The 25,963-nt window shown below is 41.1% G+C and overlaps 2 protein-coding genes across 9 annotated transcripts in view; both read right to left on the bottom strand.

Moving 5' to 3' along the window:
• IMMP2L (inner mitochondrial membrane peptidase subunit 2) overlaps positions 1-6,216 on the bottom strand; it is a 407,522-nt gene extending 401,306 nt beyond the window's left edge. For 4 of the 8 annotated variants that reach the window (XM_041421054.1, XM_041421060.1, XM_041421058.1 and 1 more), the window contains exon 1: positions 2,262-2,326. The gene's annotated coding sequence lies outside the window, so the exon portion shown is untranslated. Of the gene's footprint in view, positions 1-2,261; positions 2,956-3,910; positions 4,028-6,133 lie in introns of those variants that run through there. The other 4 variants (XM_041421055.1, XM_041421056.1, XM_041421053.1 and 1 more) reach the window with 3 other exon arrangements.
• A 14,829-nt stretch (positions 6,217-21,045) lies between these two features.
• The window catches only part of DOCK4 (dedicator of cytokinesis 4), a 161,470-nt gene continuing 156,552 nt past the window's right edge, over positions 21,046-25,963 (bottom strand). Inside the window, exon 54 of the mRNA XM_041421047.1 lies at positions 21,046-24,107. Coding sequence (XP_041276981.1) covers positions 23,682-24,107 — 426 coding nt within the window. The 3' untranslated portion in view covers positions 21,046-23,681. The remainder of the gene's footprint in view (positions 24,108-25,963) is intronic.

Here is a 25,963-nt window from a genome sequence, read left to right as displayed (position 1 = left end):
CAGGTATGAATCTTTAAAGCCTGCCAGTATGCACTGAGTATACAAGGACAGAATAATGACTGAAAATAATATTTATTATGTTACGAAAAAATAATGCCAAGAGAAAGAATAGAAAATTGTGATACTATTTGAAAGGTATTTTCCATTTTCAGCATACTTCACAAAAATAACCACTTCTCCCACAACTAGTGTAAAAGCAGCTTTGTGTATCCTTGTTCAAAGCAGGGAAATCGGGACTGAGTCCTCGACAGAACATTCCCAAGAAACCCAGCAGTAAAACCTAATGAAAAAACTACTTACCTTCTACTGTCTGGGGGATAGTAATAAACTAAATGTATAAACTAATACAGAAAATTATGCCTTCAAAAATAATTGCCTTTAACAACTCATGTTCTATCCTTGAACTCTAGAGGTCACTGTGGGAATTGTTAAGAGCAGACCTAGTGTACTCCATCATTCCCCACCATATTGATTTTGAGTCTGGGATTCGGGATAACTTCAACTGCCATGTAGGTTTCTCAGGTCTCAAGAATAAGCAAAACAACTTAACAAGCATAAGGATATGGATTTCCAGAAACAGCTAAAATCTGTGGCACCCTAGTCAACTTATAAAGATCTCACCACAAAATTACAACTGTGACTGTGAAGCCACTTGAATCTTAAAATTATTGCTAGCATTATTTTCAGAGATCTGGATATCACCCACTACCATACTATGTGTATAGTTATTTACCACCAGTTCCGGGAGACAATTTATTTTGGTAGCAACATACAAGTTAAATAAAAGAATCTGTAAATTTAAAAGCAAATTAAATGAAAGACTCCTGGAAAATCTTCCAAATGCAGTACTTTAAAATGTTAACCTTTTTTACTAAATGCATAGGTATTCAGTTACAAAGCTGCATATTGGAAAGAGCAAGTCTAATTCTGAAGTTTTCTAGAGAAATTATTTCATTTAGCCTGAAAATCCTCAAGAGGTTCTGTCTTCCTAGTATATTTTATTGATAATTTCGATTTTCTTCCTAGATGAACAGTGAAAAAGTATGTGTGGCATCTGCTTTTAGGGGAGAAAAAGAAAATAAAAACATAGTGGTACAAGAAAGTTATTTAGAGAGCTATGTAAAGCAGCTTTGCCTATTCTGGTATCTTGGTGTGCTCAGTGAATTCCAGATCCACAGAACAAAAGTGGTAATACCAAAAAAAAATGTAAAACTTCTGTAATGGAATACCAGCTAATTAAAAGATTTTACAAGGTTAGAGTCTACTTGGTGTTCAGCTGCACATTTTCTATCTAAGTTTTTGCCAACTTCCAAGAAAATTTGCCTTAAAAAAAAAAGTAGGAACACCAGAGAGGCGTGTCTACGAACTGACTGAATCTCTTCAGCTTCAAGCATTGCAGCCTTTATACACAGAAGCATCAGACGAAGAACAGATTGCAGGACAAGCACCAGACGTGGAAAAGCAGCCGCTTTAGGACAAGTTATATCATTATAAACAAACAAGAAACACAACAACAAAAAATTCTCCCAGATGTCCAGGCTGTAGGGTAGAAGGAAAGCCACTCCATCAGGACACCAGAGAACAGCCACTAACAGTAGTGACAAATACAAGATGTGACAGAAGTTTAATAAAGCAGAAAAATACATGAAGTAAGAACTGCATTTAGTCCAGGACCAAGCACCGTGCCCAGCACAAGTCCCAGTTGCAGACATGACGCCAAGAACGGCAGCAGAACCGCGGAGTCGCCTCCAAGCCGATTCCCCCGCCTAAGCACCGCGCCTTCCACGGGCAGCAAGGCACACCGCCGGCCGCACCGCCTCTGGCAGGCGGCGAGAGCACAGAGCAGCGCTGCTTCTCGCTATTGACTCGGCCGGTTCTTTTGAATTCCGTCCCTTCCCACGGGAAATAGATATCTCGGTAATCTGAGGGGCAAGGAAGTGAGGAAGCACACAGCCGGGCAGCAGCGGCCGCCCCACGCGAGCGGCGCTTCCGCCGGCCCCACGGGGGCCCGCCCCGAGGGAGGCGCCGGCCGGGGGCGGGGGCGGGCCAGAGGCGGCACCGACTGCGGGCGCGAGCTCGCGGCCGGGCCCGCCGCGCGGCGCCTGCCTGGCCCCGTCACCGCACCCGGAGCCCCCTCTGCTCTCGCTCGTCCCCGCGCTCTCCTCCTCCAGCGAGCTCCCCGGCCCCTTCCCCGCCCCGGCTCTCCGAGCCCGCCCGGCTCCCGTGGCTCCGCCCGGCTCCAGGCCGCTCCCGCCGCTTACCCTTTGCTCCGTTCCACGGGGGGCGGGCCGCAGCCGGCTGCGTCACGTGACGCGCGGGGCCCGCGGTGCTCCCGGAACTGCCGCCCCGAGCCGCCCTGAGGGGCCGCGGCTGCCGGCGCTGCGCCGCTCGGCCTGACGGGCTCGCCTTGTGCCGCTCGCACAGAGCCAGACAGGCCTGCACGGAATAAGGTACTTGGCCTGATCCTTTCTCAGCCCCTGTAGTTACAGTTTGAGTCCCCAAAAAACTGAGGATGCTGCATTGCAGTGGATGTGTTTTCCTTCCGTGAGGGTGGATATTCATATACACAAGGAGTTTACACTTGTGGCCGTTTTTTGGCAATTGGACAACAATAAATCTCTTTGGATATTCATATGTAATATTGGGAGTTCTTTATACTTCAGCGCCAAGCTGTTCTGTAGCCAAGTGTAACCCACACAAAAGGGCAGGATTTTTGTTCAGCCGATGAGCACACCAGATGTGATGGGGACCGATGTCAGCCACATCTGCTGCATACAGAGCTGGCTGCATTGTGCTGGCTTCACGGATGGCGGCTGGGTTTTCCTGGCTGGTGCAGATGGACGTACTACGGCTTGTGTTTTCATTCGGTGATTAGTTGTTTTTATCAGTTGCTGTAACAAGTGCGAGCGCCAGTACAGTCTGAAGAAGGAGGTTTTTTCCACGGAGCTCATGTACCTTCAAGAGTCAGTGGGCAAGTTCATGGAGGGAAAATCTGTTACAGATTATCACGCACATAGAAACTACTTCTGGCTCAGGGCGTTCCTAACTAGATGCTGGGAGATACTTCTACTAGTCAGGCCGTTGTTGGAAACCAATGTGAGATGACACCTCTGCCTGTCTGTGCAGTCAGATATTTGCAATTTATTACTATTATTTTTAAGCTCAAATATAAAATTGTTCATAATTGAATTGATCTTGACTTCGAGGCTGAGCTACAAAAGTATGAATGCATTGTTGTCTGTAATCTGACCTTGTCTTTCTACAGAGATAAAATATTTCCACCATTGTTGAGATAGGAGTCAGCTATCTTAGAAGACACTGTGGTAGAGTACTTATTAATAAATTGAATTGAAAGGCACACTTTAAGGCCATTTTTAGTACAAGGTACATTAATTATATACACATAATCTATAAAATTTCTTGTTACATGGTATTTCAAACATGACATCTTGTAAAATCCAAACCTTTCAGCAGTGCTTACCACTTTTAATGCTGTGTTTTGTGGGGCTGGGCGGGGGGGGGTGGCTCATGGTGATGGGGTTATCCCAGAGTAATTTTGTGCCCGGAATTGTCACTGCTCTAACCACCTTCCCCCTCGCCCTGTCCCCTGCCACTGCTCGGTGATATCATGATGGGTGAAGGAGGGCCCGGGATCCTGCAGGGGTTGGAGCTGGAGCTGGTCCTTCCCTCCAGTGGGGGATTGCTGCATCCACGCACCATAGTGAGTGGATTGGACTGAGATCCTATTGCCCTGTAGGGTCTTTTTGTTGGTTTTTTTCTTTTCATTCAGCACTGCGACCAGGGCCTGCCGGTTTGCTTGCCTGCTTCCCTGCCACTCAGGAGCTCAGAGCCAGTGTGTGTGGTGCCAAAACCCAGGACTAGGAGTGCCTCTACACCACACCCTTCTCACCTTCTCCCTGTTTCCCAGCCGTTTGAGGATCCAGAGCCAACGTGTAGGGTGCCACAAGAACTGGGAGAGGGTCACATTTTCCATTCTGGGGAGGTTTCTACCTTCCTTTGCAGCCATCTGTCTTTTAAACCACAACATGCTTAAAACATTTTTACAAAAGGAACATGATTAGCTTTTGTGTGATTTTGTTTTCTGAAAAACATGATTTAATATATATCTCTTGATGCCAACATATATGCCACCCAGGGAAAACCAGTGATTGTTACCCTACCTCACTTTTTGTTTTCCCTTGACACATTTTTAAATAAGCATTACCTTTACAATCAAGTAAGTCTTACTAACTTTGTTGTTGGTTAATCCTTTATTTAATGTATTCTTTAACACATTTGAATAGCGTGCTGTCTTTAAGATTCTACAGGTATGTTATCAGTGCACTGTGTAGAAATTGATAGAGTATTTGGCCACTGCTATCCACCATCTCCATTTTCATGTTAATATTTCACTGTGAAACCTTCACTAATTGTTTACAAATATTGCTGCAAAACACAATATTGTCTTTTTATTTGTAACATAAGAGAAACACCTTATAGAAATGTGCCACAATGTTTCCATGCACTTGAAGCTGACAGTATGAAATAATTCCCTCTAAAACTTTTGAGCTGAAACTCTTTTCAGATTAAAGATTTTTGCTACAAACCTCTCAAGATCAAATAATGGCTTATCAGTTCTCTTCATTTTTAAATCAGGTGTGTTCTAGGCAACTAGCAGGAAATGCCCGTTCTTACTCTTTATTTAGTTGTAGATAAAGTGAAATTTATCAAAGCTGATATTAAAACTATGAGCTGCAAATTATGCATGACCAATATTAGCACCATTTTATTTTTCTTTTTTTTTTTATAAGTATTCTACCACAACTGCATTGGTACCCAAAAGTAAATGACAAGGTTTTTTGCTTTCAACTCTTTAACAAGGAGGTACTGAAAATGTTTTGCTGCTTCTATGTTTCGATGCATCTGTGACTGAAATAAAGAAAAAACGAGCCCTTTTTACACATCTCTTCAATTACTTTTCAGTTGAGAGTACCACTAAAACATTCTTGGCAATAAACAAAACTTTTACACTACAACATCCTTTTAAAAGACTCTCAACAGACTCTCAAACAGCAAGCTTTAAGCTAAAAGCACATTTACTTCAGTTTCCTCCAGGTTAATTTCATTTTGCATTTTAAGACTACAGGAAATCTGTGGGAGATATTCAAGACCTGCTTTGAGTTAAAGTCCTTACCTTTGCAAATGCAACTATCTGTAGGGTATTTAAGGCATTTTTATCTTCCTCCATATAGTAAAGGAATGAATGTTTGAATGGTGTTGAATGTACTGCTCTGAGGGAATGCATTTTGGAGGAAAATACTGGGCCAGATCCAACTGCCTCAGAGCACAGGAAATGTGCAGTGAAAAAGGGCACAGGATCAAAAAGTCTGATTGCTTAATGGATATTGCAGATGAATACTTCATATAGTCCAACAGCGGCTTGAAGAACTTGTGGCCCAAGGACAGCAATCAATGGTGTGGCACAAAAGAGGGCAATAAATCTCAAACTTGCTATTGTACTGGAAAAAATATGATTGCAGCATCTTCACTATTGTATTATTACACATCTCCATTTCATTACATGACTGGGAACCTAACTCCTGCTACCTTGGACCACCACATATTATTCATGTTATGCTTCATACACACTGAAACACAGTCTGGTGAGAATAAAGTAGATTTTGCTTATGGTTGGTCAGGCAAGACACAGAGCACTAGAGGGATCTTTAGTGACCTCTCCTTCAGGGAAAAAGAGAAAAATTAAAACACAAGAAATTTATTCCTGAAATCCTATCACAGGTCAGTGAAAACAGCAGAGCCTTTCAAGGCCAGAAAATATATCCATGATATAACAATAACTTACGATAGTTAATCATCTTGTATTCCTCAAGGAACAGTTATACACTCGTATTTTTGCATAGGAAAGAAGAAAACAAACATGATTTGCAAAGTCAAGAGTCTGTTGTCAACACAGGTAAATTCTTGAAAGGCTCATGAAAGATTTTTCAGTTCAGATTTAATAATTACCAAAAAAAAAAAGCAATGCTATTACAAGGAAAAAAACCCACATCTATAATAGACAGCTAAAATTCTTATAACTTCCTAATATTGACGTCCCTGGTGCTTTGCTCACCCTTTGGTGTTTTCCATGGGTCTTTAGATGGTTTGGTTCCGTGTGATGGGAGTTGTTTGTTTGCTTTGTTACCACTGGCTTTTCCCAACTTCCCAGGTCAGTGTATTTTTAGCTGACCAACACTGACTTGTTTACAACCCTGAAGTTTCCAGTGTCATCTTGCACCTCCCCCCAATCCTGTCATTCCAACACTGTAATCCCCTGCATTGCATTATTATTATGATAAGGGCATAAACATTTCATTCTATCAACTGCTTATTACCATGTGTTATGATTCTATACTACGACTATGTAAAATTACCAAAACGTAAAACACAGAAAGATAGAATAGCTCAATTTGAAAGGGACCCATAAAAATCTTTCAGTCCAGTTCCCCAGTCTCCATAGGACTACCTAATCTAAAGCATGTGACTAAGTTGTTCAGATACCTCTTGAACACTGACAGGCTTGTGGCTGTGACCACTTCCTCAGGGAGCCCCTTCCAGTGACTGACCCCCGCTTTCAGTGAAGAACCTTTTCCTTATGTACAATCTGAATGTCCCCTTATCCAGCTTCATTCCATTTCCCCATGTCCTTCTGCCTAGCACTGCACACCAGTGTGGAAATAGGTACATTAGAGAAGTCCCTCCTGATCATTATAAGACTGTTGTTACAGGTAAGCAGAGTAAAACAGTGGCAGGAATGCTAAAGCAAGCTCAACAAAGCCTGACAAGTCCAGAAGATTTCCAAAATCAGTATAAAGTCTATGTTCTGCTGCTAGCCATAGCAATAATGTATTTACTGAGCCTGAGCAACTGGTCTACATAGGTCCTAAGTATTTAGAAATGTGAAAGTAACTCAGCCTAATATTACTTACTGTTCAATACTCTTCAACATATTTAATCAATTTAGCATTCAAATTTTCTATGTAATGTATAAATCCTTATTTTGCTTTCAAGGGCAGAGGTTACAAAGGTTAGTAGCAAAAACCAAATGTAGAGCAATCATTGTAGATTAATGATTATTAAATGCTTAGCATAAAGAAGGCAGCATTCAGCTTACTATTACATGCAGTACATTCTTTCAGTATTGTCAGATTTAAAGTCTTAAATTTACCTGTATTGGGTCTGTATTGAGTCAGTATTTCTGTGCTGTCCTTTCTCATTACAGAAGCTTTTTTCTGAATCATTTCTCCTGCATGCACTTTAAAGGTGTGTAATTAACTGGTTGCAAGTTGTTAGGCAGTTGATGAAGGGTGAATGAGGTGCTGATTTGTTTTCTTTATTTACATGTTTCCCATAATACTCTGATGAGAGCAGGGTGTGAAGGCATTTTTACTCTTCCTATTATTCTTTCTTTGTTTCATCAGAGGAAGAAGTGGTTTGTGAACCCATTTGGAATTCCTCAAATTCCATTAAACGTTAGTGTCCAGGGAGGCCTACATCAAAACCACAGTAAATGCCACACGAGCATTGCTGTCCCTGACACAAATAACCAGGTTAAAGAAGTACTTTTTTTTCTAATTATTGCAGTGTATCTGATCACTCTCAGCTTGTTGTTTAATAATATGCTATTTTGGAAGATCTAGACAATTCAGGAACTTTACCTTGTTTATTATTCAGTCCTCTCCTACCTATTAACTTTTAACCAGAGAGAATAATAATTGTGTGGGGCAACCCACCTTTCAACCAAGCAGTAGGGAGAGAGACATTTTAAGACAGTTTCGTTGCTGGGGTGTCACAAAGGCCCCCATTGTCTACTCTTTGTCAAAGATGTCTACCCTGGAGTGTTTGTAGCCACCTTTATTTTAACATTGTTTCTAACAAGCATAATAAATAGCTTGCACCATGAAAAGTCCATCCCCTTAAGCATGTACCTCTGAAAATCTCGCTGAAAAACCCTGCCCTTAATTATAGCATATTAAATAAAATCAGCATGAGAGGTTTTGGGTGAGTGGGAGCTGAATTAGAAGTAGAGGAGCAGGCTGAAAGCTACCAAGACAGAAACAACTGAAAGAGCAGAGGCATGAGAAAATTAAACCGAGGCGTGCATGGCGGAGTGTATTGAAATGGCAAATAATAATCTGGAGGAATTGGACAAGCAGGGGACAAGCAAGCAGAAACATAATACAAAGTGTAGATGAATATGAAAGACAAATGGCAAAAACAAAGAGCCCTTTATAAAAGGCAGGAATAATTAAGCTGTGTAATCACAAAATCCTGCTGTGACCAAACTCATGTGCAATTACTGAATGGACACGTATCCCAAGCGCAGCACTTTGAAGAGTATGGCAACACGTTCTGTCTCTTGTTTCCAACCCACCCCAATCAGCAGCAGCTTGTGTGGTGTCTTTGCTTTCTGTACGAGAGCCAGCTAAGCAGAACCTCCCTGGGAGCAAACCCAAGGCTGGAGGGGCAGCTGTAATTAGTTCCTAGTCAGCACCATTAGTTCCTAGTGGCACCATCAAATCGTTCTTAAAAGGTACTCTTTAGTAAAGCTACACATAACACTGTTCAAATTTTTTCCCCATCTATTGTTATTTTAGAAAGTATAATACATTCTTTACTAATATATTTAAAAGAAGTATGCAACACAATGTTACAGGAGAATAGTGGGTGTCACTGCTAGGGGCAATTGGCATCTCCATTTTCCTCTATTTAGTATGTATTTTGAGGACCTTATTACAGGCTGTTAGGTCACCATGTTCTGAGCAAATCTTGTTTGCTAAAACAACTTCTACTTCTAATGGTATAGCCTGGGCTGAGTTAAAATGTTTTCTAAATTATATAAGCATAATCTGAATCCAGAATGTCCAAAGAAAAACTAGCTGCAGTCTTTTTGAAATCTCCCATGGGAAAAATTCTTTCCAAATACATGAAATTAGAGCCAATAAACGACTAAGGCATCAGATGCAGAATTGAAACACTTAAATCCAGAGTTATGGTCCAAACACTGCTGCTCAGCTGTTGTATAACCTTGTGGATAATTCTTCATTTGACCTGCAAGTTCTTTTGAAATCCTTCTTTCCTGCAAGGTACACTTGCACATACCTAAATCAGAACACTGAACAGACAAGGCTTTTAAATCTGATATGAATTACCAGAGCATGACTTACACTTATCCAAAAGAATCAAGATTGTCAAAGCATCTAACTTGCTTTAAAATAGCAGCATTTAGTGTACAAGCACTGAGGTAGTTAGTGAAGTCTGTAGGGAAAGGGATTTTGATCCCAGTTTCTTCGTCAAATATTTGGTTTCTTTCTGAAGCTCAGGAGTTTCTAGGGTTAATCTATACATCCCAGGTTGACTCCATGTACAAGAGAGATATTGACTGCTGTTGCTAAGATGTAAAAGAAAATGGTGACTTAATACTGTAATTTAAACAGCTCCTTCTTCTTTCAGAGTGCTCAATGCCTATTCTAAAATTTCCTGCTGGACCTCAAGGATTAAAGACAAAATGAGTTGTTTCCAAAACCTGATCAGGTTGGCAAAAGTTTAACTGTGGTGCATTGTAGGAGACAATTCTCAACTGTATAGCTTAATTTCATACCTCTGAGTCATATTCATGTTGTTTGAATAGAAATTTTGAGTCATTAGAGACCGCTTTTGTAAAACATTCGGTCTGAAGGTTAATGAGTTTATATGAGGATACCTGAGATAACAATGATTATATGACTGAGTGGAACTGGGTTGCTTCTTGCCATCTATTCTTTCAATATCTCTGCACACACACATATATATATTTACCAGTAAAATTTCTGGGTGTAATTTACACAGCCATTCATCTGTCTGACCACTTCTGCCCATACATCACTCTTGGTCTGTCCATTCTGCCGGGATTCTGTACCCTGGACAGACAAACTCCTTTGTGCCATCCTCACCTAAGCTACAGGATAGCAACAGGCAAAGACATGACGAAGAGTTATGGCTTTGGCTCACTTGTCACGGTTTGTCTGCTGGTCACACCAGTAAAACACACTGTAGTTTTCAGGGGCACATAAATTAGTCAAATCTAATGTAGCCATTTTTTACTATAGAGCATTTCAGTTCCCATCAGTTGACCTTGGAGCCACTTACTTGAGACCTGATGTAAGATTTTTCTTTAAATGAGAAAAGGGCTTTTTTCATTGCATACTTGATCATTTTAAAACATTTTAGAGACTCATTTTTTCAGACCTTAATCTTGACATTCCTGCATGAAACACTAAAGCTGAAACTCACAAAAAACAGCCTCATCTGGAGCTAGAAATATGAAAGGTAATGGTAGTAATTAGGGAAAGCAATGGAAATTATTCTAAAGCTTCTCCTTGACTTCAGTTACATGTATGCATATATCCTCTTGCCTGAAGGCATTGCAGCACAGGTGTTTGGGTCTCTCATTAAAATGAATCTCAGTGATAGCATCCCCTTAAAAACAGTCATGTTTTTAATTTGCTTATATTTGTACATTCACAAGTAAGCTTACAAGGCCCATTTACTTTTGCAAAACTCAGATGTTCATTAAAGTTCAGACACATTGAAACTTTTAAGGCTTAGCAAAAAATAATTTGGAACTTCATGATCAAAAGACTGAATATAGTGTCTACTGGTTAGCATCCTAGAAAACTGAGAAAATATGTTCCTTTGTGGCCAGGTGAATTCTTCAGCAAACCTGTCAATAAAAGGATATAAATCCCTTGTAGGGATACAAATGTTATATTATACTCTGGATTTATACACTTAGGGCTAGCTCTAGTATCAACTACAAGTACCTAGCCTTTATGTTTCTGCCTTGTCTCCTTCCCAGCCACAGGAATGCATTGGCCTGATGGATGCACCCAGGGGTAGCTGGTCCTCAGAGTGGGCACTCGGAGCTACTTGGTCTCCTCAGCCAATACTAAAGTTGCTAGAGAGCTGTGGTTGGAGCAGCACCATTGGTAAGGCTTGTGTGCCTCAGTGCACTCTGGTGAAAGAGTCCTAAGTGCTGTACCAAATCCTGCACCAAGGAGAGGCACCTGCATTAGCTCTTTTCATGAGCTGTGTGCTGCGGTACTTTACTGCTGGTGGCGATACAGGCGATGTCTAATTCACTGAAATATTCACCCAGGGAGATAAACAAGTTGTGAGAGCTGCTCTCTGACTCTGCTTCAGCAGGCAACTTTTAAATGAAGAATGAAATTATCTAGGCAGAATGCAGGCAGGTATGTAATCACAGTGTCCTGCTCCCCCCAGAAATACACAAATTGAATTATGCTGTGTTTGACAATATGGCAAACTTTTGATTGTGTCACCTAAACGGAGAGAGCTGTACGAGGGGTGCTTTACCCTGTGCTGGGAGCCTGTTAAGGAGAGCATTTTCATGTGCTGGGGAAGCAGAGTGCAGCAGAGTTTTTTCCAATGAGAGCAACTAGCACACCACACGTACAATAACTGAGACAAAACAAGACGTGACAAGGAAGAACAAATGCACATCTTCGTTCTGTTGGGTCTGATATTCATACGGGTTTAACTGGAAATCTGTGTCCCAGGCTCACCAACTAATATTTGCCACATTTAAAGTATATTACATATATAACATTAATACATGCCTACTAACCTCAATATAATTAACAGTACATAATATTTAACATAAAATTTGGGAAGGGACTACTACTGCAGGTTTGCTCCAAGTTTTGCCCCAAGTTGTGATATGGTTTCCACAACCTTAATGACATTATGATTGTCCCAACAATGGTCAAAGGTTTATCTAGAAACTGCATATGGATGGACCCCTGATCAGCTGACTGCTTTAACCATGGCATTACTGTGTGAAAGAGGAGGTACTGCCTCTCCTGGTCACATTTGGTTGGCGTCTCCCTTCTAGGAGGAATGCCATGGGAGCTATTAGCTTGAGCACTGCAGACCTGCATGTGAGCTAAATGCTAAGCTATTTGCATAGTGCTGACACCAACACCCCTTGGCCACAGAAGTTTGAAAACCTGGAGAATGCCAAATGCAAAGGTATATGTTCATACAGACTTTTAAATATCAACAAAGAAGAGTGAGGTCAGGCCTTGTACTTTTGGATCTCTTATTTGAAAACTGTCAATGACTACATATACCAGGTGTCAGTAGAATACATATATCCCTTCAAATGTATTGAATTCAATATAGTGTGTATAATAATGTAAATTCAATAGCTCTCTCCAGGTTAGAATGTTCTGTTCCAAATTACAGTGCTGTAAATACAAGTAACTGCACTGAACCTGCTTGTCAAACCTCTTTTTTAAAATCAGATGGAGATGACTGACTCCAGTTTTGTAACTAAGCCACAGCATGAACTATTTCTTCTAAAGAGGTAGTTTGCATAAGGAATGCATAATTTCACAGATTTTCCAGGTGCCCGAGACCTAGGTTTTAAGAAGAAAGGGGGAAATACCAATCTGAAACATTAAATGTGAACTTTCAAGCTTATAACATACAGTAAAATATTTATTCTTAAAAAAGAATAGCACATGTCTTGTGGCTTAAAAAAATTCGTAAACATTAAAAAGTCAAAAGCCTAGAAAAACATATCTTCCATAAATACCACTACAGATTACCAAAGTACCATGAATATTTTGTGCAGTTAGTATGATGATGGTAAAGCATCTTTACATCTTGGTTGAAAAGTGAAACAATAGATCCACTTGTTTTGTGTCAGGTATGAAACACATTTTCATACAATGCACAGAGATCACAGCATGAACTAAGACTAAATATCAGAATAAAATTCCTGTATTTTCTGGATAACACTGTAAATTACATGCACTGAACCCCATTACAACTTCAGTTGGGAGACTCTAAAATATAAGGGAACAGCTCTGCTAGGGAAAATTCTGTGTGTGAGGACAAAATATATATTAAAGGTAATAATTCTAAAATGTTGGTCTTTTGGGGATTAGAATATATAGGTTTGAAACTTTAGGGGTGTGGTTTTTTTGTGTTGGGCTTTTTCACCTCTTTCTTTATAGATTAGTGTTGCATTGCATGGGAATGTAAGCTTTCTGAATTTGGGACTGAAGAGGTAAAAGGCTATTTATTTGACTCTTCCAAACAGGAAATAAGTACTCTGAAATCTGTGGAACAAAATCCAGATGAATCCAAACTTTTGCTTTCACAAAGCAGCTCTGATAATCATTCAGTGGCATAAAACATGTTTTTCCAGTAATGTTGTAGGTAATATTCACTTGTAATTTATTGAATTTGATGAATTTAGCACACTAATTGTGTTTTCAGACTTATCAATTTACTTAAGATTTTACATTTGATGGGGTTTTTCCAAACACATGAAAAATGTGTAGATTATTACATGCCACACTGATCTAATGTATTCCTGACAGCTTAGAAAGAATGTGAATGCCTTTATTTTGCTTTTTTTCTCTCCTAATTGTATGCTGTATATTAGCATTTTTAAAATTCTAATATGTAGCATCACTTGATTTCAAAACACATTACAGAAGTACAACACAACTATGTAGTAATTGCAATTTTATGCTTCAATTCTCTACCACATCTGAGCATTTCAAGATTAGTCTATTGAAGATGATTGCCTGTGAACTATCTGATTGTAGATGGTTTACAGAGCTGTCACTTTCACCCCAAGTATTTACCCAGTCATATACACTTTTTTTCATACTCTGGTTAGATACAGTAATTTTTCAGGAAGGAGCTTAAATAAAATTGTGTTGGTTGTAATTTGTCTATAGCAAAAATATTTTAGTCTTGAAGTTTAAATACTTTTGCTCCCATTCTATGAAGAATTCCAGTTATACACAGAACTTAGTGGGTATTCCCAATTGCACAATGCATAAGCCTACCCAAAGCTCCTCTTATTAATAAACCACTATATTTAAAACAGTCTTTAGTCTGAAGAGACAAACTAAAGCAAAAGGTGAGAACATAAGTACTGGAAAACATAACTGAAAATTTATTATTGATTAAATAATTGTATAAGGTCATTAAAATCATCATCATCAACTATTCTTTGACACATTCTCCTAATGCCTTCATTATCCACGACCAGTTTGCTATTTATGCTGAACATATTTAGAAAAAAATTAGAAAAGAGTCCCTTTACAACTCATTTTGCAAAAACATAGCCCTTTTGAAGAGCTCAATATCTTTTTGACCTGCAACATTTTTATTTGGGTGCTGAGAACTCATACAGCAATGTACTCAATAAGCTGTTTGCCCAAGAGCAGCCTCTGCTGTGGAGTCAATATTTCTGCTATGTTGTTTATTCACCTATTTTCTGACTCTACTGTGCCATGATTTCCAGCTGGAAATATGCTTAAGGGTGGGAGCCTGCCCTTTTCCTTTTATTGTGCTGTACTGAAGTATCATTTAATAGGCATTTAGTGAAATGCAGGCAAAGCAGGCGAGATGGATTGCTCGTTCTTCCCCTGACTGCTATAAGACCTTGTCAATATGTTGCTCTACAGGCAGAGAGTACACCTGCAGAAGACCCAGAAGGAGCCACAGCAGTTTGTCTGCTCCAGATAAAAATAAAAACAACTGCAATACTCTTTGTCAAGTGCTGCTGACTGAGTTGGAGTCAGGCTGAGGATTCAGCAGTGAGATTGAAAAACTGTCGTTTCTGTCATTGTTAAGTAACTTACTTTTAGTGCTGCTAAACGCATTAAACAAGGACAGCATGGCATGATGCTTTCTTGCCCATAAGAGCCTGAAAACACTCACACATATTTCAAGGCACCATTTCTAAACTGGCTCTTCAAAAGAAAGATGGGGAGGCAAAATCAGCCTGCTGGGGAGCGTGGTGCCCAGAGGCACCCCGGCCCATCGCTGAGGGAAGAGCCCGGAGCGGTGAGGCGGGAGCTGCTCGAGCGCCTGCCGCAGCCTCCAGCCCGGCTTGGAGCAGCCCGGGCCGTGCCGCCTCCTCCCCATGCGCCCGGGCTTGTGCCATACCTGTACCTATCACTGCATATATCGCAGTTGAGATGCCCACAATACACAGAGTATCGCCATACAATGTCAGAAAGCTTCCCCATCAGCATCCCCATACAGAGCAACACCATACCACATCAGAAGGCTTCAAACGTCTACTCTTTATTGCTCTTCAGTCCAACCTTTTATGCCTTTCATTCTGCATGCCTTACACCTGTGTGCCTTCTGTTCCCTTTGGTTATTGGTCAGTAGACCTCGGCACTCCATGTCCCATTACCTTCAATACTGGTCACCTGTCCTGCGCAGCTGTAGCCCATTAGGGATGAGGCTCGGCTGCAGCCCCCACTCCCAATTACTACAAGCTGTCTGCCTACATGTGCCTGTGCCGTGCCAGTGCCTCCACCATGCCTATGCCGTGCCGTGCCGTATGTGACGCCCCCGGTAAATCCCCAGGCGTGCTGCCGGCCACTGTGGCGCTGCAGGCTCTATTGGTGCCCGGAGCCGGCGCTCAGAGCTGCCCAACCCGCTCCGGGAGCAGCAGCGCGTCCCAGCCTGGGAGCACTGCGCGTCCCTGCCGCCCTCTCGGAAGATCCAGACCACCGCCACTGCGCGGGGCGGCTTTGTGTGCCTAGTGCCTGTCCTCATCTGCTTTGTTTCCCTTGCCCTGGTCCTTGCCCTCATCCCCGTGCACACGCACACGCAGGGCCCAGCGGCCCGCCGGGTACTCCGCACTGCTGGCCGCCCCCAGCAGGGCCCTGGCGTGGCACACGCTGCAGCTGGGAGTCGGTGGAGCTCTTCAGCAGTGAGCGGCAGCAGCGGCCAGGCGGTAGCAGCATTCAGGGTAGCTTTGTGCTGTCACCACCGGTGCCTCGGAATTCAGTGACAAGGTCCAGGGCAGGCTGCACCGCACGGCTGCCTGTGGCGACCAGGCCTGGCTGAGGCGGTGGTGGTGCTACCTGAAGAGACTGGGACAAACTGGGCGAGACGTGTTTTAAGCCATGTTCATACTGTGCTGTGTGCTGCCGGTTGACTGGTGGAGCAGCAGAACAGGAAGTTCATTTTGGCATCTGGCACAGTAGCAGGTGCCAACAGTTCTGATGGCATAGCTGGCTGAGGGGACTGGTCTTCCAAAGGGGCAAGACAGAGTAGCTGGGGAATTGCCATGGAAGTCCAGCACAGCAGGCTTGGAGTGGTCATCAGACTTCCAGTGGCCCCCACCTGCTCAGGTTGGGACCTGGCCCCACCCTGAGCCTCCCTTCAGGAGTGCTGCATGGATAACTACATAAAAGGTTAAGTTTGAAATTTGTCAGCATTATGTCAACAATAAATTCATAATATTGTTTAAACGAAGTTTTTTCTCTAGTTCAGGTAGACTCCTGTCTCTTGACTTTTTTTTTTTTTTTTTTTTTTTTTTTTTTTTGTAGACACCAAGGTGGAAATGAGGAATAAACCTGTGGTTTACAGGGCAAATTCATGTTAATATAGCTGCAATATTTAGTCACTTATGTATAATTAGTGTTTCTAGAACAAAGTGTTACAATCCGGTGTTTCACAACACAAAGAGCTAGACTGAAACAGCAAACTCGCCAGATATTTTGTCAGCCCAGCATACCTTCACAGAACAGTTTTCCATTTGCCAGCAGCCACGGCTTTGGTTCCTTTTGTCACCTAACCAAAGCAACTCACCTCAGCAATTATCATTTGCTGATTAGTTTCAGTTATGCAATCACAGCTGAGATTTTAGCTGCCTGTTCTGGAACAGATTTATTAATGATGATCAGTTATGACCAGGTGGAATTTCTGACAGATTATATTTTTTTATTGTTGCTTGACAATATATGGGAAGTCTCCCATTGGATAAATGCAGTTAATGAGCTGACCCTGCCATCTGCTGTCATTTCTGCTGCTGCTTCCATGGTTTAGTGTCTGCTCAGAGTCTCCCCGGTCACTCCCTCTCCTTCAGCTCAGCATGGAATACAAATCTTTCTAATGAGCCCACACAGTGTTGAGGATTTGTCATTCATGCTGTGCCTGGTTTCATGTAGTACAACTGCTGAAACTTTCACTTGCAAGATGGGCCGGTGTTATCTTCAATAAAAATAGCACTGAACCAGAAAAGGCTCACTGAGAGAATTTTAAAAATCCACCAAGTTTCCCAGTTATCAAGATAAATAAGTGTAGAGTTAGTGAGAATAATAAATAGCAATTTTGTCTTTTAATTTGACATTTTGATTGTTTCTGTGTACTTTACACAGCTGCAGCTGTTGCAGGTAAGACAATTGTGTGCCACACTGTGACAGCTAGTTATGATATTCCATGTACCACAAGTACATCACTGCTGCAGCAATATGGACACCAAAGAGAGGGCGGCATTCCATGGTGCCCATCCATGCCCATACCTCACCATGCCTGAGGCACATAGAGAAGCACACTTCCCACCGCAAGATGGAGCTCACCCGTTTTTTGTCCTTGTGCATAGGTGTGAGGGGTCCACAGTGAACTGAATTTTAGCCTTTGAAGGTATGAGTTCAAGAACTACCTAGAGAATATAGATGTTTTTCTCGGAACATGGAACCATAGAGTGGCCTGGGTTGGAAGGGACCATAATCACCTTGTTACAACCTCCCATGCTGTGAGCAGGGACACCTTCCACTGGATCACATTTCTCTAAGCACCATCCAACCTGGCCTTGAACACTTCCAGGGATGGAGCATTCAAAAATTCTCTGAGCAACCTGTTCCAGTACCTCACCACCCTCAGAGTAAAGAATTTTTTCCTGACATGTAATCTAAACCTACTCTTTTTCAGTTGGAAGCCATTGCCCCTTGTCCATGACCACCTCTGGTGGTGCACTGACCAGTGTTGTCTTATTTCTGCTGTCCTACCCTGTCACAGGACTGAAGGAAAACAAACAAAACCCTGAAAACCATTTTCTTAGGGTACAGGACAAATATCATAATTCAAATCTACACAAACACCAGAGAAAACCATTTCCCAGCATTATCTCACACAGAGGGAAAAACCCAGTAAAGCATGTGATGAAAATACAGTACTTCTCAAAATGCAGCCAAGATTCCAGAAGTCAAAATTGATCTTTATGGCCTGAAAACCAATTTTCTCCCTTTTTTTCTCCCTGTTTGCTCCCCTGTAACCCCTGTCTGCATGTTCAAAGTAGCAGGTTATGACTTGCTTTGATTTTGCTGGCTTATCATCATGCAGCTCAGGTTTTACAGCTATAAAAAGTCCACTGAATTATAGCTTCAGGGGGATTGACAAGATGTGCTTTAGTTCTGAGACAGAGCTTGAAGGGGGAACTGTAGATGCAGGAAAACTCTCCTTGGCAACATAAAAAGCCTCTGTCCAGTGTGCACAATCTTCTCTTGCTGAACTTAATGGCCTGAGAAGAGCACAGCACAGTAATATTTTGTTGCTTCAACTCCTAATACACTAGCTGAAAATAAGTTGAGTTTATTGATATGTTTTGTTCCTTGTAAAGTGTTTTATGCTCATGTTAGAAAGTTTCATTTTTTTCAGATGGGACCAAATTCATTAGGTACCAGCTGCTTTCACCCAACTCCTCTTGGACACATGCCATTTCTAAAACCTTGGTATGAATCTTCAGATTTATTCTACTGGGTGTTGTGTCACATCCTTGGATTTACCACAGCACTGTACTTACAAAGGTGAACTGAATATCTCAAAAAGAAGCACAGAGATCAGGCTGCATCAGACTCTGCTCCAGCACACCTGCAGCAAACCCTCCTCTCTCAACACAAGGCAAAATGATACTGGCATGGGAGTTCAGATGGACAGCTGGCTCTCCAGGGTGCATTCAGAGTATAAGAGCAAATCATTGCACAAGTTACATCCCTTGAATGTAATGTGGCCCAGAGACCCAGAGGAATGATCTCTCAAATCAACTTAGGCTTAAAGTGTATATTCAGCATTTCTTCCCCGTTCCTACCCATGCTCACCAAGCCTAAAATAAATCTTACACCCTCCCCCCACCCTGTCTGTCTACCTGGCATTACTTTCTCCATGAAAAGATCAGGAAATAAGGCAAAGGACTCCCATTTATAGGACATACTGGGACTAAGCCTCCCCCTTTAGCAGAGCCTGTTGGACATTACCTACATCCCACCTCCTGATTTTAGTAAATTAGTTTAGTCCCTGTCTTGAGCTATTGCTCTGTCTGTGAACACAAACTCCTATGGGAATAGCTTTATAGGTAAACTTCCCCCTCAGCTTTTGTTCCCAAAGCCTTGCTTATAAGTCCCCCCGGGGAAGAGGTGCTGTGCTGCATCCCATTCAGGCTGTGCTTTTGAAATATTCCCCACAGGAAAGGCAGAAGTAGCTCCTCGCTGATGGTCTTTCTTTTGAAAAGGAAGAGGAAACACTTCAAGGGAAGTCAGTGAGGTCAACAAAAACCAGCAGCAATAGTAGTCTCTCACAAATAAGTAAGAATGTAATGCAGAAAGTTCTTCTGCAGAATTTTCCAGAAGTAAAATAAATTGGAAGACAGAAGTAGATGTAGTTCCCATAGCAAATCAATGATGTAAAACATTTAAATATTTAACCAAAATTTCAGCAGCTTATGAGCTATCAGAGAAGCTATTTACTATGAAATTTTGACATTAACTTGCTCCCTAAAATATTGAGATGTTAATTGCAAAATGCACTGCATCATTACACACCATGGGTTAAGAAAGTAACTGTTTAGCAGGGACTGTTGACCTTCTTTTCCCTTCTTCTAACAGTCTTCCTGAGATGAATATCAGTCAATTAAAGAGGAGATCTGAACTGTGTCCTTAACACAAGTTCTAACCTAGGTAAGTTTGCCCAGCTGTGCCTGGAAGGCTGCATCCCCACTGAAATCTGAGCCTTCAGCCTTCAAAACACACACCAAGGTCCTTATTGAGCAATCATTTAAAAAAAAAATAATCCTCTTTCTTCAGCAGCCTTATTTACCACCCAGGAAGAGTCCCTGACCTGGTGCTTATTGCACACGAGATATGCAGCTCTAAACATTTCCTATTCGTGAGGTTTGAATAGTTTAGCTGTTTAATTCCCCCCTTTTTTTTTTTTTTTTTTTGGTTAATGTTATCCAAACTAATCATTCTAGTTTCTTCTATGAAGTATATGTCAAAAGCTGAATTAAAATGTCAAAGAGAAGGTAAAGAAAAAAGTTCAAAGTCTGAATCTCAAGGGATCCAATGGCAACCATCCTTCCACAATATCCCACCAGATAGGACTTCACCCTTTGGCCAGCACATGTCAGGGCTCTGCCTGAATCATCAGAAATTCTAGCAACCTGCAGAGTTCTGGAGCAAAGATCTGAATCTGTCAGCACCTGGGTTTACTCAGACAATGCTGCTACATGCCTCACTGACCACAGTTACATTCAAAACAAGATGCTTTTCATCATTTATATCTCAGGCACTGACTCTGCCTACTGGTATGTTTTTGCTCTGTCACTGTTCTTTTTGCAGGTGCTATTGGACAATCAGTGAACAGGAAGAATGTTCAGGCAGGTGGGCAAGGTGCCACTTTCATACAGAAGATTTTCACTAGACCCTGTTCCATGTGAGCAGGGCCAGAACTGCACTGCCCTGAAACCTTTACTAAGAGGGGCAACTTCAGCATTTGTGCTTCTTTCAGGGCACAGCAGTTGGCCTGACACGGCATCTGACCTGGGACATCATAACTGAGCTCACTCACACTACAGAGCTGTTATGCCATCATGAGAACCAGTCTGAACTGCGTCATTTCAAAGCCAGCCAGCTGAGCTTGAGGATGTTTCTCTTTCCCAGAGACTCCAGCATCTCAAATAAGCCATTTGAATACAAGATTATGTCACCTATTACGCACACATTGGCTAACGTTCAAGCTGTTGAGAAGTAAGAGCAACTTGTTCCCATTGGCCTTCCTGTATGAGCTTCCGAATTACTCACCATCATTTTTACAGAAAGCAGTAAAATTATATTTATGACTACTACATAAAATTCAAACAAGACCTTTATTTACATTAGGTTTTCAAGCAGTGGGTGTTGCAACATACATAACAAAATTTCATACTACATTTTTTATAGGTAATCAGGTTGAAAAACTGATCTACAGAATCAATTTGTCAAAACTGGCTAAGCAGAAAATGTGTTAACTCGGCTTAAGAGTACTCTGTCAATTTTACACCATTTTCTATCATTCAGAATATTTCTGATGTCCTGGTTATAAAAACAGAATGCTCATGCAGGTTAATTTACAGTGAACTCTCTAGTAAATTTTGCGTTCTTCACTTGTTCAGAAGAGCATGTCAATACTCTTCCCCACCTTGTCTCACAAAGCAATTATGAGTCCAAATAGGGAGAAAACTTGATCAGGAGATTTTTAACAAAAACAAAAACAAAACAAAACAAAAAAAAAACTTTCATTCTGTGGCTAACTGAATTAGAATCTCTTATTCTGTAGAAAACAAGTTGTACTGTAAAGATTAAGCAAGTTCTTTTATCTCATATTGACATTACGCAGCAACCAATACGAGTGTCTAGGTAAACAGATATTTTGTGAAATGTTTTGCTGCAAAGCTGACCAGTAATGCACACAAATGATAAGGTCATCAACTCTGCTTATTGCCAGAAATAAAAAAAAAAAAAGGCTTCAGGAGCAAATAACACTGATTCATACTGTACTGTGCTCAAGCACTAGTAAACAAAATCTATTAAATTACATGGTGGAAAAAAATCAGAGCAGCTTTGTTATCTTACTTGTGACACCTTATTTAAATTTCAGGCATTACTTCTTTATATCAGCATAAATATGTAGCCTTCTACAGGTTTTATGATGTGGTTACAGACATAAAATGTTATAGTAGAAAGCAAGAGCTAGTTCAAGGAATTCCAGAGTTTCAAATCAGCAAGATACAAAGCTAAAATTCATATGTTCCTTTTCAAGTTATGAATACTTTCACTAAAACATAAATATTTTAACATATATTATTTTTTCTGACATTCAAAATTGTAAAGTCAATATGGCAGAATTATTGTTAAAAGCACATATTTACAAATATTCTTTTTTCCATACATAAAGTATTTGGCATAATTATAACAATCTTACTGCATACACACTGTTTGCTTCCTTTTCACATAATGGTACACTCCTTATTAAAATTTACCAATTATGTACAAAAATACTTGAACATTTATTATAGAAAACTTCTATAACTACTGTCAACAGCTTGTAACTGCTGAAGGTTTAATTGAGAGAATATAAAAAAGTGGTCACTTTCTTCCAGTTAAACTATCAACAAATCAAACACAGCTAAGATCAACATGAGCTTCCCAACAAAAGAGGGAGAATATTTTTAACAATATGATTTAAAATGCAGTTCACACATCTGTTCCCAAGCACATTTAAACAGTCAATAAAAGAAAGAGGATACAAAACATACATACAGAAGGTGCATTTTTTTTTCTTTTCCCTCCACATTCCTATGTCTTGGCATTAGCTTTCCAGAGCTCTTCAGATGCCAGTCACTAAAATACAACCTAAGGCCAAACACCATTCCCAACAATAAAGATGATGGTGATGAACTCAAGCTAAAAAGCAAATCAAAAGCTTGGCTCCAATGGCTCATACACATCCAAGGAACTGTTCAGAATTTTTGCTAGATTTTTACAAAATTATTAATGACCTTTGCAATTAGCTTTTGAAATATATGAATTGTAAACCAGCCATTTGTATTTTAAAAAATTGGCTCATTTAGTGAATTGTCTTGATAATAGTCAGTACTGACTCTTGTGCACAAGTTAAATGAACAATTGAGTTGTACCTATTTCATACACAGATTGTATTTTAGGGTGAACTTTCAAGAACAGCAGAGAGCATTCACTAGAAAACTCCTAGCTTAAAAAAAAAAAACAAACCCAAAACTAAAACAACAACAAAAAAAATACATTAACTGGAAGAATAAAAGTAAATTGCACCTCAAAAAGAAAACGGATGTGTCAGGTACATACACGAATGGCACAAAACCTTTTCAGGATCACCAGAATGGTGCTGTATGCTGAATGAAATACAGGTATTTTTCCATCTTAAAAATAACATAAGCCAAGTGTGTGTTTCAAAAATTCCAAACCACATTCTTACAACAGTCCTCTGCTGTATAACTTGCATTTTATCTCAGTTTTGCCACATACATTTGAAATGACCAACCTGTTCATCAGGTAAGAGAAACAACTTTCAGCCTACTTGCAGAAACATCCTAGTCTACAGACTACTTTGTTAGAAAGCGTGCATTTGTCTCTAGTAGTAAAGATCCAGTCAGTATATTCTGCATTTTGTAAGAAGCATTCAGCAAACTCAGATGAGAATTGTAGGGTTTTAGATTTTTCAAATAAAAATAAAGCACAAATAATAGCATTTATCAGTATTCACCACCATGAAATTAAAAAAAAAATCCTCTCATTCATGCTTCCTGTAATATCTGGCAACATAAATTAGTAATTTAATTTCAAATGTGCAACATAATATTAATAAGCATTTTGAAATTACTCAAAAGAAAAAGTGGACAAAATATTAAAGTGCCTAACTAAATGAGTTTTACCATTCTTAAAAAATATTATTTCTTAAACAGTAAAGAACATGTTGCAATTAAATATAAAAGTGGCTTCTCATAGCTGAGAGACTTTGCGGGGCAGAGGCCTGGGCCGGGGAACCTGCTCAGTCCTCCTGCTGCTGTTTTCCAGGTTGTTTGGCCGGACCAGCTGTGGCTTGGGTGGCAGTGCCGGGGGGTCTGCGGCGGGCGGGATGGAGAGGCTGTGAGGTAGAGGAACGGGGCGTTTCAAAGTCCGCTCATACACACTGTAAGGTGGCGGGGTTTTGCTTTCTTTTCTCACAGGCTCCTCAGAAATGCTGTAGCTTGGGACAGTCACTGCTGGTTCGCTGCCTTGGCTTTCAAAGCCTGATGTTTCTGATGTGCTACATCGGCTGAGCGAAGAGATGCCGCTGCTGTAACTCCCTGACAGCGCCGGGGAGTTGGATATGAGTCCCGAGGAATGATACTCCACTGGAGATGGTGTGAATGATTGCACAGACCCCTGCTCAAAAGAAAGGGCAGAAGAAGAATTTACCTGGCAGATAGGAGGGAGAGTGTTTCTGTGCTCAGATTGAAAACATACACGGATACAGCGCATGTAACTCTGAGCTTTGATAAATAGAAGTGTTTCTGTCCCTGTTTAATCAAGACCTGGTAAGAAACTGATAAAAAGCTCATTTCAGTAGTGCCCAGGTACACCTTAGATAGTGCTCATGCCAGTAATTCATATAAGTGGAAATAAAATTGTTTTTAAATATTATCTTACTGTCACAATACCCTGAAAAATCTGTAAGTCTTTAGAATGCACCCTTAGTTTTCCCAGCTGGAAGTGAAATATATCACTGGGCGCAGGGAATACTTGGGGGTATCCTGCCCCCTAACGCCAAAGCCCAGTCACTGCTGCTACTGCAGGCTCTCATATCCCAAATTCAGTTTCCAAACCTTTTCCTCACAGCTTTTAGTGCATTGCTGTACAGTGAAAAGTGCACTTACATCATGGCATTGTTTCTGCGGGTACCATAAAACCAGTGTTGTGGGAGTAGCACAAAGCAGGTATCAAGAGCCACTGCTGGGTGCCAGCCCCCTTCTCTGCTGGTCCTGCTCCCATTTGGAGCAGCAGCAGAAGAATGGCAGGAGATGACAGCATCACCACCCTTCCTCTCCCCCATCTCCCAGGTGCTCCTTAGACATACAAACACAACACACCACGTGTGCCTCAGGGACAAGGGCATATGGAGGGCACAGGCGGCCAGGGCTGCACTGGCAGCCTCACAGGTCAGTGAGGGATGGTGAGGGACCAGCAGCTGAGGGCCCAAGCAGCAACAACAGTGCTGATGACAAATAAAAGGCATGGACAATAAAGGCCTACCTAAAACCATTGAACAGTTCTAGTCCAGCGAAGCAACTTCAACTGAAAACTGTGAAAGGTTAGCCCATGCTTTCCAAGTTAAAATTTTTTTGCAACATATCTAATTATGACTGGACTCATCTGAGACAATCCCAACTTATTGTCTCAAGCCTCAGGCTAAAAAAGGAATGGAGAAATCAAAATAAAGACAAATTTCTCACTCCCATTCTTGTTAGACTGGTTGATGCTCAGTTGCTCAGCTTGAGGTGAGAGTGGGAGCCATGCAAAGGATGGGAGTGGAGGAGGAGAGGGGCAGGGGTGTACAGAGCTGGCTGCACTGACTTTATGCTGTTGAGATAATTTTAGTTATCCATCTAGGACTGGATCCACAGAGCACTGAAATCAATGGAGAAAAAAAAATTCTTCATTTACATCAGTGGGTTTTGTACTAAGATGGTTTTCTCTGGTAGCACACTGTTAGAAGAAAGGCTAAAATCTGAGCCCTGTATATGGCTGTGGAAAAGCAAAGCGAATTTTATTTAAAGCTCAACACCTGGTGAAGACATTTCAGACTTTCTCAGGAGCCTGTTTAACTACTCATTTCATGTTCCATTCCTCTGTATGTGAGGAAGCTCCAACTGCACTCTTAATCCCACAAACACCCAGGATCAAGGTTTTCAAATAAATTATGTATTTGGCTCCAGTTCCAAGACCACTGGATACTTGGAGTAAGTGACCATGTATAAGATTTAGGACCTTTGCTTTTGTCATTTAGAACAATGACAAATATGTAAAGCCTGCACATGTAACCCCTTGGTTCAGGTAAAACAGCACAGACTACTTCTACCAGTAGCAAGTAACAGTCTAGACACCAAAACAGTCTGGAAATTCATGGATGCTCAAAGTGAGATCCAGCAGTTCTCAGAAGTATTTTGGGCCAGCATTCCACATCCAAGCAGCAATCCAGACTTTGTAAAATGCTTAAATTCTGTCCAGACATATAGAAGAAG

This window comes from Onychostruthus taczanowskii, unplaced genomic scaffold (genome assembly GCF_017590055.1).
Source record: "Onychostruthus taczanowskii isolate IOZ18803 unplaced genomic scaffold, ASM1759005v1 scaffold68, whole genome shotgun sequence".
In the NCBI taxonomy this organism is placed as follows: Eukaryota; Metazoa; Chordata; class Aves; order Passeriformes; family Passeridae; genus Onychostruthus; species Onychostruthus taczanowskii.
The sequence above is the reverse complement of the archived record's forward strand: the minus strand, read 5'-3'. Positions and strand labels throughout refer to the sequence as shown.